Source organism: Protopterus annectens, chromosome 13.part0 (assembly GCF_019279795.1).
Source record: "Protopterus annectens isolate FY-2018-M chromosome 13.part0, PAN1.0, whole genome shotgun sequence".
Classification (NCBI taxonomy): Eukaryota; Metazoa; Chordata; order Ceratodontiformes; family Protopteridae; genus Protopterus; species Protopterus annectens.
In genome coordinates, this window is record NC_056747.1 from 132,020,505 (window position 1) to 132,035,921 (window position 15,417).

The 15,417-nt window shown below is 43.4% G+C and overlaps 1 protein-coding gene across 2 annotated transcripts in view; it reads right to left on the bottom strand.

Annotated features, from left to right (window-relative positions):
- Positions 1–1,141: 1,141 nt before the first annotated feature.
- LOC122817656 (scaffold attachment factor B2-like) overlaps positions 1,142–15,417 on the bottom strand; it is a 1,188,489-nt gene continuing 1,174,213 nt past the window's right edge. For both annotated transcript variants that reach the window (XM_044090719.1, XM_044090720.1), the window contains exon 20: positions 1,142–1,731. In XM_044090719.1, the coding sequence (XP_043946654.1) occupies positions 1,590–1,731 (142 nt within the window). In that variant the 3' untranslated portion in view covers positions 1,142–1,589. The remainder of the gene's footprint in view (positions 1,732–15,417) is intronic.

Genomic DNA, 15,417 nt, shown 5'->3' on the forward strand with positions numbered 1-15,417 from the left:
TGTGTGTGTGTGGGGGGGGGGGGGGGCAGTATCTAGACTACATATGGAGTTTCAGAAAAACATGCAGCTCTACTTTGCAACTCAGTTGAGGGACTCAACTACTGTGAATACATAAGAGCAAACACAAAGAAACTTGGACCAAAAGTGAAATGTCAGTTTGCAGAAGCTGTGTACAATGCTTTTAATTCACACTACTGCCATTCTACTTGCAAAGGAGTGTTTTTTTTTTTTGGGGGGGGGGGGGGTATTCCCAGTGTTTAGTATGACTTGTATAAAGTTGCATTTGTTCTAAATTCTGAATTATCTTTCGGTGGCGGTGGTGACCATATGTGCCGTAACCAAGTGCAGGGGAGTTATGAAAGATAAAACTTCTCATCCAACTCTGGACTAGCAAAATCAAATTCAGTTTGATGCCCCAAAAGTAAACGGCTGGTGGAGGGGAAGCATGGGAAGTTATCTATTTCCCTCTGTTTAGTTTTCCACTAGCCTTTTATAGTCAAACTCAGCAGGCAGTGGTGGGGAGGTTACCGGCTTTGGGTCTAGGATGTTGACCAAAAGCTAGTGGGACTGAAACCTCTGCTCCATAAACTATCACTACAGACACTTGCTCCAAGAACACATTAAAGTTTCTGGCCAGAGAGAACACAGCATTCATAATAAATATGACATCAAACCCTTCAACCCCCCCCCCCAAAAAAAAGGCTTCATAATTGGGTGCACTTTCATGGAATGTCTTCAACAGTTGCACTTATTTCTTCCTGAGGGCATCATGTGACCCTGCTACTGAAAGCAGCAACTCAACAACAAAAGGGATGACAGTAAAATCAGAAGGCAAGAAAAATTTCCCAAAATGGGTACTCCTCTCCTACAAAGGACAGCAACTTGACCGTTTTTGGGCCAAAAAAGCAGAAAGGCAAGAGCTAATTTCTCCCATGGATAAGGGCTCCAATATAGCACAGATTCCTTTGAATAACACCTCTTACAACTGAGTGGTCTCTTTCTACACTGCATTTTACAAATGCAGTTCACAAGATAAAAACTTCTTAAGGTTTCAGTGGTGTAGACGCACAAAAAAAAGTTTTCTTAAATAAGCATGCATTTTTCCATCACTTACTTTGGGCATTTACGTATTTAAAAAAGATTGGTGTAGTTGTGTTTTATTTAAAATTATGCAAACAATTCTTGGTTTTCAAGTAAAGCAAACCTGACAGAACATTCCAACTTTAAAAGTTTCTCAATTACTTAACACAAACTTTTAGATAATACATACAATTAAGGTGCAAAGTATTTAACTTCTGAAGGAGGTTTATGGATCAGCTTTACACTGAATAAAAATCATGCACCAACCACTAAAAATGTGGGAGAGGCAAAAAACGGAGAAAAGGCAAACTGTTTTGTTTCCAACAAATGGAATGTTCCCATGATGACAAGTCTTCAAAAGAATGAAAAAATATAAAATTATCAGTCTGTACTTCATTTATGTTATACAATAACAGAACATTAAAAATATATACACAACATAGGGAGTCTGGCTACTACAGACCACCACTACCACACAAATTTACAATAAAAGTCTTAATTGCAAATGTTCAGAAGTGTCGCGGAAACCGAGGGTCGTTAGGTCGGTTCATTCTGTCTTGGTCAAATCCAGCCTGCATACCACCACCTTGCATCATTGGATGGTTGACCGGTGGGCCTTGTGGGTTTCCACCCTGCATGTAGCCTCCAAACCTGTATAGAAGAGAAAAATGAATTGAGATATGTATAATCATACAGCTTCATAGCTGAATAATAGGCTGACGGTCTTGAAGGGCCATTTTAAGCCTAGCCAATAGCTGGAGGCCAGAAAGAAATTCTCTTACTCTGCATCTTTGAGGTGAAGACCCCATTCCAGACATCTACATTTAAGATGTGTAGAAGACCACTGCTTAAGATGCTGCTTAGCCAGAGTTAAACTGTTACATTAACACCAGCACATTTCATAAACATTCTTGAATTTGGCACTGATGATGCCAATTCATTTTGCTAGCCCCCCCCCCCTTTGGGGGGGGGGGGATACTTGTTTGTGGAAGCATGCATTTCATGTGTAAAAAATTTGACAGTGCTACAAAGACATATACACTGTGCTAGAGATACAGGTTCAAGTGCATCCAATAAAATCTACCTCATTTTTTTTTTTATTTTAATTTACATTTGTTTACCAGGAAAGTCAAACTGGACAAGAAGCCCGTTTTCAGTGGAGGCCCAGGGAGAAAAGCTCCACTATAATGCATCTAAGAACACTTACAGCAACAGTTATTAACAAAGAAACGAGCACTGTTGAGGGAACAAAGAATTTACCAATAATAAGGAAAATTGCACAGTGGGACAAAAATACAGTACAAAATGTCAACATAAGATAATACTATATAGAGTATTTTTACAGTGAAAACTAATATTATTACTACTCTAAGACACATTTCACCAAAAACTCCATTTGGGAGTACTTTAGAATCAAGTAAAGTAGAAATACTTTACTTGATTCTAGCTAGCATAAGAGGGAGCGGGAAACAGAAATAGAAAATTGATTAAAGTAGAAATACCTGGGCTAATATAAGAGGGACAGGAAAAAGGAAAGAAAAAGAAAGCACAGAGTGGATTAGGAGTGCAGGGGTATAGTGTGGATTAGAAGGTGTAGAGCAAGTACTGAAAGGCCATCCTGGTGTAGTGCAGCAGCATAGCCAGTTTTGTTGGATGTTCCCCAAGTAGTACGTTGAAACTGGAAGTATTAGTGGTGTTTTGAATGTGCTGAGGAATGGAATTCCATTTTTTGGAAATCTGGTTACAGAAGAGATTCCCCAAAGCTATTGTTAGCTTTAGTGACTTTTAGGAGGAGTCTGTCAAGATCTCAGCATTCTAGAATTATTGCACTCCTGAATTAGGTTTTTCAGTGCAGGGTAGTTATTGGGTTTGTGGAGTATGGAGTGGGGAAAAGTACAGTTGTGTAACACTTACCATAAATGTAGATGTTTGAGTGTATTCACTGTTGCAGTCATTACGTTTGGGTAATCTGCTGGCAGGTTGCCCTCAGTCGGCCTGAATTCCAAAGTATTGGGTCCTGCGTCGGTTGTTGTCTTCTCTTCCAGGACGTCAGACTGAAGATATGGCGTCGGTCATGCGCATTAGTACCCTGACGTACTGACGTCAGTCTAATGCGCCTTGACCGACGTCAGCCATATACTTTGGTATTCGGGCCGACTGGACAGCGGACTACCCAATTGTTAGGACTGCAGCAATGTGGGACGAAGAACATCATGCAGCAGACGCAATTTTCTTTAGTTTTTCTTACCCCCCCCATGTCAGGTACCCCCAAAAAGGTAGCAATATTATAAATATATACATGCATCAATATAAACTTTACCTTCATCTACAAGCAAATACACCACATAGGTTGCAGAAGATGGAGAAGGAAAGATAAACTGTAGAATGACAGGGGGATGGCAGGAGGGTAACTTGGACTGCAACAGTGAATACACTCGAACATCTACACTTATGGTAAGTGTACACACCTGTACTATTTTCATGTTTCACTGTTGCAGTCATTACATTTGGGTAGAATCCCAAAGCTATGTTTGGGAGGCTGGAGCTAAACAGCATTAGGTGAGGTTATAAGGCCCTGCAGCACTGCACTGGCGAAGTCTGCCCTGGACTTAACAGTAGAGAGGCAAATGGTAATGCTTTGTAAAGGTGTGGACAGAACTCCAAGTAGAAGCCTCTAGAATGTCCTTGGTTGGTACTCCTCTGAGAAAGGCTGTTGAAGTAGCTGCAGCCCTGGAGTGAGACCTTATGCCCTTTGGCACAGGTTTGCCATGGTGTAAGTAGCAGAAACAGATGCAACGGCTTATCCACTTTGAAACTGTCTGCTTTGAAATGGCCTTTCCTTCTGTTCCTGCAGCATATAACACTAGTAATTGCTCAGTTTTTCTTACTGCTTTAGTCCTGCTCAAGTAGAATCTTAGCTGTGTATGTCGAAGGAATGCAGAATTCTCTCCCCTTTTGTTCTGCGGATTTGGATAAAAAGTTGGCAGATGAATTGTTTGGTTAAGAGCCACACTGGAAATGACCTTAGGCATAAAATTAGGATTTGTCCTCAGAGACACCCTGTCTGGGTAAAATATGATAAAAGGCTCTACAGCCATGAGCTGTCTTCCATGCTAAGAACTTTATATCAGTGGTAGCAGCTGGTTCAAATGGAGGCAGGGTGAGCTTTTCCAACACATAATTGAGGTCCCATGCAGGTAATGATCTTCTAGGAGGCCTTAGATATTTGGCTCCTCTAAGATACTGCTTTAGTAAAGGATGAGAAAAGATTGGTGGCTCTGTATTGTAATGAGCCGAAATGGCAAAGGCATGGATTTTGATTGTTGAGAAAGATAGGCCTTTGTCAAGCATCTCAGTTAAGTATTGTAATATCTGAGGAATATGCGGATCTGCTGTATAAGTTCCTTTGTACATGACTCCAAGCACAAAATTTCTTCCATTTGTCAGCATAAGATTTTCTAGTACTAGGCCTTCTGGCTTCCAAAATGACATCCATCACAGCTTTACTGACCAGTGTCGTTTGTATGCTTACAGGATTAGACATGCTGCCAGGCTCAGAGTCTGTAGTTCATTGTGCAGGATCTGATTGTTTGGCTGGGCCAGTAGTTGTGGTAGGCAAGGTCCAAGCTGGGTACGGTGACAAGTTCCTTAGGATTGGGTACCAGTATTGGTGGGGCCAGTCCGGGGCAATTAATATCATCTTTGGCTTCTCTTGCCTGACTTTTAGGAGGGCCTTGGGTAGAAGAGGCAGAGGAGGAACGGCGTAAACTGATAGGTTTTTCCAACTGAAGGATAGGGCATCCACTTTCCATGCTTGTCTGATAAGTCCTTGTGCAGAATCTTTTCAGTTGATAATTTTGAGGAGAGGCAAATAGATCTATGGCTGGGCTGCCCAATTTCTCTGCTATCATGCTGACGACTTGTGGATTTAGTTTCCACTTGTGAGGACCCATAAGGTTTCTGCTTAAATCATCTGCCAGAATGTTTTGTTTTCCTGGCAGGAATTGAGCTTGAAGATTTACTTGGCAGGTCAAAGCTGTGTCCCACAGTACCATGGCTAATCTGCAAAGGGGGTAGGAGTGTGTGCCCCCTTGCTTGTTTATATACCACATGACTGTGGTGTTGTCTGTCTTTATCAGTAGTTGTCCTGGATGAAGTAAGTCCTTGAAGGCTGTCAGGGCATTTTGAACAGCTAGCATCTCTTTCTGGTTGATATGTAGATGCATTTGATTTGGTGCACATATGCCCTGAATGCATCTTCCTGCCATGTGGGCCCCCCAAGCATAATCTGATGAGTCTGTTAAGGTTTGGCTGGCAAGGGGTAGAGTGAAGGGCCATTCCATGTTTTGGTGACAGGCCTTTGCCCACCATAGAAACTCCTGTAGCAGGCACGGAATGAGAGGAATCATTGTTTCCTGACTGTGTGAATGTTGACTCCATAAACATTTTAGGTACCACTGAAGTTTCCTCATATGCAGTCTTGCATATGGAATTAGTAGGATGCAGGATGCCATGAAGCCCAGAGCCTGCAGAATTTGTCTTGCAGAAAACTGGGTTTTTGTTGCCATCAGTTTGAAGTAAGTAGTCAGTTGCCTTTGTCTGGCATGAGGTAAGCCATCTGGGCAGTTGTATTCAAGCTTGCACCCAGGAATGTTATCTTTTGAGAGGGTACCAGTTGTGATTTATTTTCATTTACTGTGTACCCTAGGCATTTTAGAAGCCTTTTCACAAACGCCAGGTATCGAAGAAGTGTCCCCTTGTTCTCTGCTTGAATGAGAGAGTCGTCCAAGTAAGGATATATTTCAATACTTCTTTGTCTGCAAAATGCAATTACTGGTACCAGGCACTTTGTAAAGACCCTGGGCACAGTAGATAAGCCAAAGGGCAGTGCAGAGAATTGGTAATACATTAAGCCAGCTTTGAATCTGAGGCATCTTCTGCACGAGAGACATGCAGGTATGCCTCTTTTAGGTCTAAAGTCACCAGCCAAGCATTCTTGCCTAGCATGGGCAGAAGCTGTTGCCAAGTGAGCATTTTGAATTTTGGAATGTCCAGGTATGTGCTCAAAATCGATAAATCCAGTATTGGCCGCCAGGCCTTGTCCTTTCTGGGTACCAAGAACAGTCTGGAGTAAAAACCTTCTCCTTTTTCCTGTTCTGGTACTGTCTGAATGCCCCCCATATCCATGAGGGACGTAACCTGTTTCTGTGCCTTTGTCTATTGTTTTTTTGGCAGATCTGGCCAACCATTTGCCATTGGCAGAGTGTGGAAATGGAATCTGTATCCTTGTGATACGATGTTTATTACCAACTTGTCCTGGGTTATTAACTGCCAATTTTGAGCAAAAAGTGCTAATTTCCCCCCTATGGGTGCTGCCAAAAGATAAGTGCTTGGTGTAGGCAGAGGGAAGTCATTGGAATTGCTTTCTGTAGGTTTGCTCCTTATCTCCTCCAGATTTGGAGGTGGATGCGCCCCATTGCTTTGCCCTGTATGAGTCTTGAGCCTGACACCTGGAACCCTTAGGGCGTCTGGATTTGCCCCTTTGAGCTCTGTCTGACACAGGAAAGGACCAATTTTTTGTAGGCCAGTGTCTACTGAATCTAGGTGGCTGCATCTGTAAGAAGTCTAACAGTTTGCATAGACTTAGCTTTGTCTTCCATTTTCCTTAAAACCTCTTCTGCCTTAATACCAAACAGAGAATTATGCTGTAATGATGGATCTAGTAATTTAGCTTTAACATGATCAGGCAAATTTTGTTCCTTTAACCAGACATGCCTCCTAATCACAGATCCAGTAACTGCGGCCCTGCAGGAGGCCTCTACAAAATCAAAACCACATTGCAAAGTATGCTTTCCAACTTGTTCAGCTGCATGCAATAATTCCTGCAATTACTTATTTTCTGCACATTCTGAAATCAACATAATTTTCTGTTTTAGAAATCCCATAACATGTTGTTGGTACTTAAGCATATGAAATTGACAGTTTAAGGTCCTGATTGCCAAGGTTGCAGATGTATAAACCTTTTTTCCCCATCTGTCCAGTGCCCTTGAATCTGTCGGAGAGGGTAGGGTTTTTCCTGTTGAGGCCTTAACTCCCTTTGGACCCTGTGAAAGTTTCAGGGTCAGCAGCAGGGTTTCTAAATAAAAATTTATGAGAATCAGGGACCCTGTAATATCTGTCAGGCTTACTGGGAGCCGGAGGTAAGGAGTCAGGGGTCAGGCTAGACTCCGAAAACACATCATCCACAATGTCTAAAAAGTACAGTTTTGTACCTACCATAAATGTAGATGTTCGAGGATCCCCATTGCTGCAGTCCTTACTATTGGGTAGTCCGCTGTCCAGTCGGCCCGAATACCAGAGTATATGGCTGACGTCGGTCAGGGCGCATTAGACTGACGTCAGTACGTCAGGGTACTAATGCGCATGACCGACGTCATATCCTCAGTCTTTTCTTGCCCCAGATGTCAGAAGACCCTAAAAAGACAAGGCCCAAAATACCTGCACCAAAAATATGTACAATACATACAAGAATATATACAAAAATATCAGCATGTAACCTCACCTACACAACCACCCCTAAACACAGAGGGGAAGGAGGGAGGTAATTGGACTGCAGCAATGGGGATCCTCGAACATCTACATTTATGGTAGGTACAAAACTGTACTATGTTCTTCGTTCCCCATTGCTGCAGTCCTTACTATTGGGTAGAATCCCAAAGCAGAGGTAAGGGAGGCTGGCAAATCATAGAGAAGCAGGAGCTGACAACATGCCTTGCAAAACAGCTGTGGCAAAACCAGCCCTAGACTTAGAGTAGATAGGAAGGTGATAATGCTTAGAGAAAGTATGCACGGAACTCCAAGTAGCTGCTTCCAAAATATCCTTAGTTGCCACCCCCCTTAGAAATGCTGTTGAAGTGGCAGTAGCTCTAGTGGAATGCGGCCTAATCCCAGCTGGAATCTCCTTGCCATGATGGGACTAACAAAATGCAATGCAAAAGCCAATCCACCTAGAAATAGTTTGTTTTGACACAGGCTTGCCCTGCGAACTCAAAGCAAAAGAAACAAACAACTGCTGAGACTGCCTAAAATCCTTAGTCCTGCTTAAATAATAACGCAATTGCCTGTGTACATCTAAAGTGTGCAAAATCTTTTCCCCTTTATTTTGGGGGTCTGCATAAAAAGTAGGCAAATGAATAGTTTGGTTTAAAGCCACACTAGAAACCACCTTAGGCATAAAGGAAGGATTAGTACGTAATGATACCCTATCCTTATGGAAAATCAAAAGGGCTCTACTGCCATAAGGGCCTGCAACTCAGACACCCTTCTTGCAGAAGTAATAGCCAACAGAAAAGCAGTCTTCCATGACAAGTATTTCAATTCAGCAGTAGCCGCAGGCTCAAAAGGTTGTAGAGTAATTTTTCCAACACAAAATTGAGGTCCCAAGCAGGAGTAGGAGCTCTACGTGGGGGTCTTATATTCTTTGCCCCTCTAAGAAACTGCTTGAACAAAGGATGCGAAAACAATGGTGGGTCACAATCATAGTGAGCTGAAATTGCTGCAGCATGAATCTTAATGGAAGAGAAGGACAAACCTTTGTCCAATAACTCAGTAAGATATTGAAGAGCCACACTCAAATTAGGCTCAGAAATCTCCAAATTCTTTGCTGTACTCCAAAATAAAAATCTCTTCCATTTTTCTGCATACACTTTCCTTGTACTAGGTCTTCTAGCTTCCATAATCACATTTAAAACTTGTTGAGGAAGTTGAGACCTGCTGTGTTTCAACACAGAATATGCCAGGCTGTTAGATGAAGAGAGTGAAGCTTGACATTGAGCAGATGACCGTCCTTCTGAGATAACAGATGAGGAATCAGAGGTAAAGGCCATGGAGGCTTCCTTACCAGACTCCGTAGTAGTGGGTACCAGTGTTGCCGAGGCCAATCTGGAGCTATCAAAATCATCCTTGGCCTGTCTTGTCTGACCTTTAATAGTACCTTTGGAAGAAGAGGCAGAGGAGGAAAGGCATACACATGAAGGTTTTTCCAACTGAAAGACAGAGCATCCACTTTCCAAGCTGTGTGATGAAACCCCTTTGTGCAATACTGTGGCAGCTGGTGGTTTAGTGGAGAAGCGAACAGATCTATGTCTGGAGTTCCCCATGACACTGTCAATTTTTGAAATACATGAAGATCCAGTTTCCACTCGTGGGGATCCATGATTTGTCTGCTTAACACATCTGCTAAGCAGTTCTGTGCTCCCGGCAGAAACCATGCCTGAAGAGTTAGTTGCAAGCTTAGCGCAGTCTCCCATAAAATCATTGCTTGCCTGCATAGAGGATAAGAATGTGTTCCCCCTTGCTTGTTGATGTACCACATGACAGTTGTGTTGTCTGTTAGAATCAACACCTGCCCTGGAAGAAGTAACTCCTTGAAAGCCATTAATGCAAACTGGACTGCTAACATCTCCTTCATGTTGATATGTAGATGCTGTAGTCTGGCAGGCCACTTGTCTTGTATCCACTTTCCATTTAGATGAGCTCCCCAAGCAATGTCCGAGGCATCTGTCGTTAAAATCTGACTCGCCTCTGGCCGGGTCACAGAGAGTCCCTTGTTTAGGTGACATTCCTGAGCCCACCACAAAATTCTTTTTGAAGGCAAGGTATTATTTGAATGACAGTGTCCAAATCCTGGCAGTGCTGTGTCCATACATTTTGAGATACCATTGTAGCTTCCTCATATGCAGTTTGGCATTGGGAAGCACCAGAATACAAGATGCCATGAACCCTAATGCTTGAAGGACTGTCCTTGCAGTCAGCACGGACTGATGAGATAGTTGATGGAAGTAAAGTGATAGACTCTTTTGTTTGTCCGGGGTTAAAAGGCCATCTGGGCTGCTGTATTCAGTCTCACACCCAGAAAGCACATGTCTTGAGAGGGTACTAGACTGGACTTTATTTCGTTCACAGAATATCCTAGGCATCTTAGCACTGCTATAACATATTCCAGATGCTGTAGAAGGTCTTCCTTTTCTTGAGCCAGAATCAGGCAGTCGTCCAAGTAAGGATAGATTTGAATTCCTTGTAGCCTGAAGTAAGCTATCACTGGAGCCAGAACCTTTGTGAATACTCTGGGCAGTAGATAAGCCAAAGGGCAATGCAGAGAACTGATAATGAGAATTTCCAGCTCGAAACCGCAGATACTTCCTGCAACTTAGCCTTATAGGCACATGAAGGTAAGCTTCCTTGAGATCTAAAGTTACCATCCAGTGATCTTTGCCCAGCAGAGGTAAAAGCTGTTGTAACGTCAACATCTTGAACTTGGGAATGTCCAGATAAGTGTTGAGGAGAGATAAATCCAAAATTGGTCTCCACGTGTTCCCCTTCTTTGGTACTAGGAACAGGCGAGAATAAAATCCTAGGCCCCTTTCTGATACAGGAACTGGCTGAATGGCCCCCATCTGGAGTAACTGAGAAATATGCTTGTGAGCCTCTTTTCTTTGTGGAGGAGGAACGTCTGGCATGCCTTTGAAAGGAGGCATTGTATGGAAATAAAACCTGTAACCGTGGTGAATGATATCCAACACCCATCTGTCTTGAGTAATTAAATCCCAATTTCCTTTGAAAAGAGACAGTCTTCCTCCCAAAGGAGCTACCAGACGAGAATCTACTGGTAGCTGAAAAGGCAGGTCATTGGGTCTGTTTACGAAAGGACTGACCCCTGCCCTCACCAGAAGTCTGAGCAGGTGAACTCCCTGTTCTAGGCCTAAAAGAACCTTGAGCTCTGCCCCTACCACGTGTAGACCTACCCCTAGACTGGGAATCATAAGCAGGATATGTCCACCCCTTAGCAGGCCAATTTCTACTAAACTTCGGTGGCTGCACCTGCAAAAAATCTTTAACAGTTTGCATAGACTTAGCTTTGTCCTCCATTTTCTTTAAAACTGCTTCCACAGGCGAACCAAACAACACATCAGACTGTAAAGGAGCATCCAAAATCCTAGTCTTAACATGCTCAGCTAAATTCTGATCCCTCAACCAGGCATGCCTGCGAAGAACAGAACTAGTGGCAGCCACCCTCAAGGAGGCCTGTACAGCATCAAAACCACATTGCAAAGAATGCTTACCCACTTGTTCAGACACATGAACCAAATCCAGCAACTCTTTACACTCAATACCTTCCGCCAAAGCATCCACCTTAGATTTCAATTGTGAAAGGAGATAATTTTGATATTTTAGCATGTGAAACTGACAATTCAACGCCTCATGGCTAGAGTGGAAGAAGTATACACTTTCTTTCCCCACCTATCCAAAGCCCTTGCCTCTTTATCAGTGGGAACAGGATTTTTAACCACAGAGGCCTTAACACCTTTAGGCCCCTGAGAAACAGTTTCTGGGTCCGCCCTAGGACTCAAACAAATACTTATGAGCTTCAGGCACCCTATAGTACCTATCGGGTTTAACAGGAGCAGGAGGCAAAGAGTCAGGGTTCAGGGAAGCCTCTGCAAAAACATCTTCCACCACATTCAACACAGGAGGTATAGCTAAGGGCCTATGCTGGGGTAAAAACAAGAATTCCCTAAGCCTTTTCCTGGAATCAGAGTAATCCTGGCCTTCCCATTTAAAGTGCTCCCTCATGGAATGCAGAGTCTCTGAAAAAGAGAAATCCTCAGGAGGAGAAGCTGTAAGAGTGGAATCATCCACATCAGAATCAGAATAAGGAGGATACTCCTGCAAATCTTCCGCAGAAGACTCAGAAGCCTCTGAACACTGTTCAAAACTATCAAACTCGGTTCCACCCTGGGCCTCTTATCAGGAGGGGCATAGAACCTCTAATCATAGTAATCAAATCTTCTGCCATTTTAAGCATATGTTTCTTAGGTACAGAACCGAAATGCTAGGAGAAGCCCCCACTGAAGCTGAACTTGGCCTACCTCTCAAAGAAGTTTTGGCAACAGAAGGAGAGGCTCTAACAACCTTGGGAAGAGAGGGAAGAACAGTTACCTGAGAAGCCCCTCAGCCTGGCCTACCTCCTGAGAAGGCACATCCTGTAACAGTAAAGTTTCAGCCTGAGACTCCATAGAAACTCCTGGCAAAACCTCTGGCTCCACTGAGCCTTCTAAAGAACCGACGTCCGGGACTGCCGGTTCATCAACCCTAGGCTTCGCTGTTTTGTCCTTGCGCTTCTTGACGAAGCGGGCGCCGGAGCATCCGACGGCATTTTATAATTGCAACGCTTCCCAAACACTAACCTGGCACAGTCTAACCTCCTCTTAATAGTGCGTTTGTTAAACCTAGCACAAGAGCGGCATCCAACAACGCCGTGCTCAGGCCCTAAACAAGGTATACACAAGGTATGGTAATCCCTATGAGGTATCTGTTTCCCACAAGAAATACAGTTATTCACTTTTTCTGACATCCGGTTAAATACTGAGGCAAGAAAAACCAAAATGTTCCCAACGGGTACTTAGCCAACTCTGATTCGGTCTGAAACTCCGGTTTCGGAAATATTTCAGAACGCCAACCTGCACTCGCAAAACTGCTTCTGCATCGGACCATGCGGCAAAAAAGACTGAGGATATGACGTCGGTCATGCGCATTAGTACCCTGACGTACTGACGTCAGTCTAATGCGCCCTGACCGACGTCAGCCATATACTCTGGTATTCGGGCCGACTGGACAGCGGACTACCCAATAGTAAGGACTGCAGCAATGGGGAACGAAGAACATCAGGGGGAATGGCTAAAGGCTTGTGCTGAGGGAGAAGGAAATCCCTGAGCCTCTTTTTTGATTCTGAGAAGTCTTGACTCTCCCAGTGAAAATGCTCCCTCAAAATATGCAAGGTTTCTCCAGATGGAATAGACCCCTCAGCATCAGAATCCTCATAGGGAGATGAAGATAATTCCTGATCAGAAGAGGAATCAGAAGAAATAGAAACCTGATCTGAAGATTCATAGTCAGTGTCTTGCCTAGGCCTCTGGAGGGGGATGGGTACACCTGATCAAGGTAATAAGGTCTTCAGCCATTTTGATCATCTGTTTCTTAGGCATAGAGGCATGTGCACGTGGCTCAGGCGTCAGGTTTTTAGTTTTAGAAGATGTCTTTGCCTTTGGTTTTGCAGCTTTTGTCGGTTTGATATGTAAACGTTGAGGTCTGAATACACCCTCAGAAGCCAGTGCCTGCTCAGCGGCTCCGGACCCATCTGAGGGAGATGCATCCGTCTGTCCAATACCTTGAGTATCTTACGGCATACCGGACTCCACATGGGTGTCGGTAGAGGCCTGCGACTTGAAGGTAGCGGGTATCAGGGGCTGCGAAAGCGCCTCACTGAGTACCGGCGAAACGGCGACTGGCTTAGGAGAAGCTTAGTCTGTTTTGGATCTCTACTGCCTTTCTCTGTCCTTTTCTTTACATTTTTTTATGTACTCCGGTAGTCGGATTGCTATCCGACATTTCTGGGTAGTTAAATCTGTTTCCAAAATATTTAGATGCAAAAATATACCGACGCTTAATACCGACAGCCAGGCACATTGTGATCAGGGCCTAGGCAAGGAATACAATATAAATGGAAATCCTTATGAGGTATTTGCTTCCCACAAGTAATACAATTAACTTTTTCTGACATCGGTAAAAAGCTTCCCAAATGGGGTACTTAGCTTTAGTGAAGACTTCGGTTCTGAAACTCAAACTCTCTGAAACTCAAACTCGAATATTTCAGTAGTCGGCCGACCGTCACATGCAAAATGCTTCTGATTCGGGTACCGTGTGGCAAGAAAGACTACATGTTTTATACCCGATGACCTGACCATCATGGAAGAGAAGACCACAACCGATGCAGGACCCAAGACTTTGGAATTCAGGCCGACTGAGGGCAACCTGCCAGCAAATTACCCAAATGTAATGACTGCAACAGTGAAACATGAAGAACATCAAGGAGTTGGTTCAGGGATAGTAAATTTGGTAGTTCAATCCAGTTTAGTTCTCAAAGGCCAGAGTAGCGGTGAGATCTGTTGGCATGATGCTTAGCAAATTTTGCTATTTTCTTGTAACATGACTAATTTGTTTATATCAAATTTTTGGAGGTTAGTGAAGATGGGTGAGGTGTAAAGAAGGGTACAGAGCAGGTGGGTCCTGGCTATGGAGTGCCAGGTGTTCTAAGGCAAGGCTTAGATCTATGCTAGATGAAGGTTGCAAACTACCAAAGGGGTTTTACTTATACTTGCATTCACTGGAAAATCTCAAAGAGTTAAAACCTACACAACAGCACTACAAAGAGAAAGACTGCAAGGAATCTAGATCAGCTCCTGCTCTTGCAGGTAATGCATTATTCAAACATCCCACTGCTCATTAAATGAGGATTTCTCCAAGCACTTACCTTACAGAACTTAGCCTAGACCTAATAATCTGCAAATGCCCCTACAAACTTTAGAATCGGTAATGGCATCCATACCTGAAAGCCTGAAAACTTTTTTTTTTCAAGTGTCCAGGACAAGAAATACTGATTAACAGTAAACTATGTACAGTAAATTCTGTTACTCAGAACTCAAACAACTGACAAAAAAACAAACAGTTCAATTTTCATGTGTTGCACTGCCCCCCCACCCCAGAAACTTTAGAGTTTTAAAAAGGAAGACTGAAATAAATTTCCTTCTCCCCCCAACTTGAGAACAAGTCAAACAAAAAACAAATCGTATAAGGTACAGCATTAATCGGACCTATTTTTAATAGTAACTCTCAAGCAACCAGAAACTAGTTTATCCAGCAACGACGAATCCCCATGGGTGCCAGTTAACTGATAGTTTACTGTACTTGCACCCTATCACGAAAAAAGGTTTGCAAGCCTACTGAAATGTCATAGAAGAAACATGAAACTTAACACTCATAACTCTAAAGCTTTTCAGCAGAGTTTATAAATTGCATCTTAACTAGGAAGTTTCTCTGGAACTTTGGGATTGTAGAGACAAGGAGGTGCTTGAGGTACTGAAGCTCTTTCCCTTTCTGCTGGAAGGGCTTGGAGATCAGCCACCTTAGCACCAAAGAGGGCTGACTGGTCCAAGGGGGAATCCAGGAGCTTGGATCTGAAGTCATCAGGGAGTGGCTGCAGATGTAGCTAGGAATATCTTCTTGGCACGGATGTTCATGCAGCTGACCTGGCTGAGGCCTCAGCTCCATCGTATGGACACCTGAGGGAGTGCTTGTTCACTTTTGAGACAAGCCCGAGTAGGGAAGACAAGGATGCTTTAGCAGCAGTCAGAAATGTCATTAAGCTCTTTGGAGGCTTTGTCCAGAAAAGCCAGAGAGTACTTGGCCATGTGAGACTGGTAATTAGTTGCCCTAAAAGCT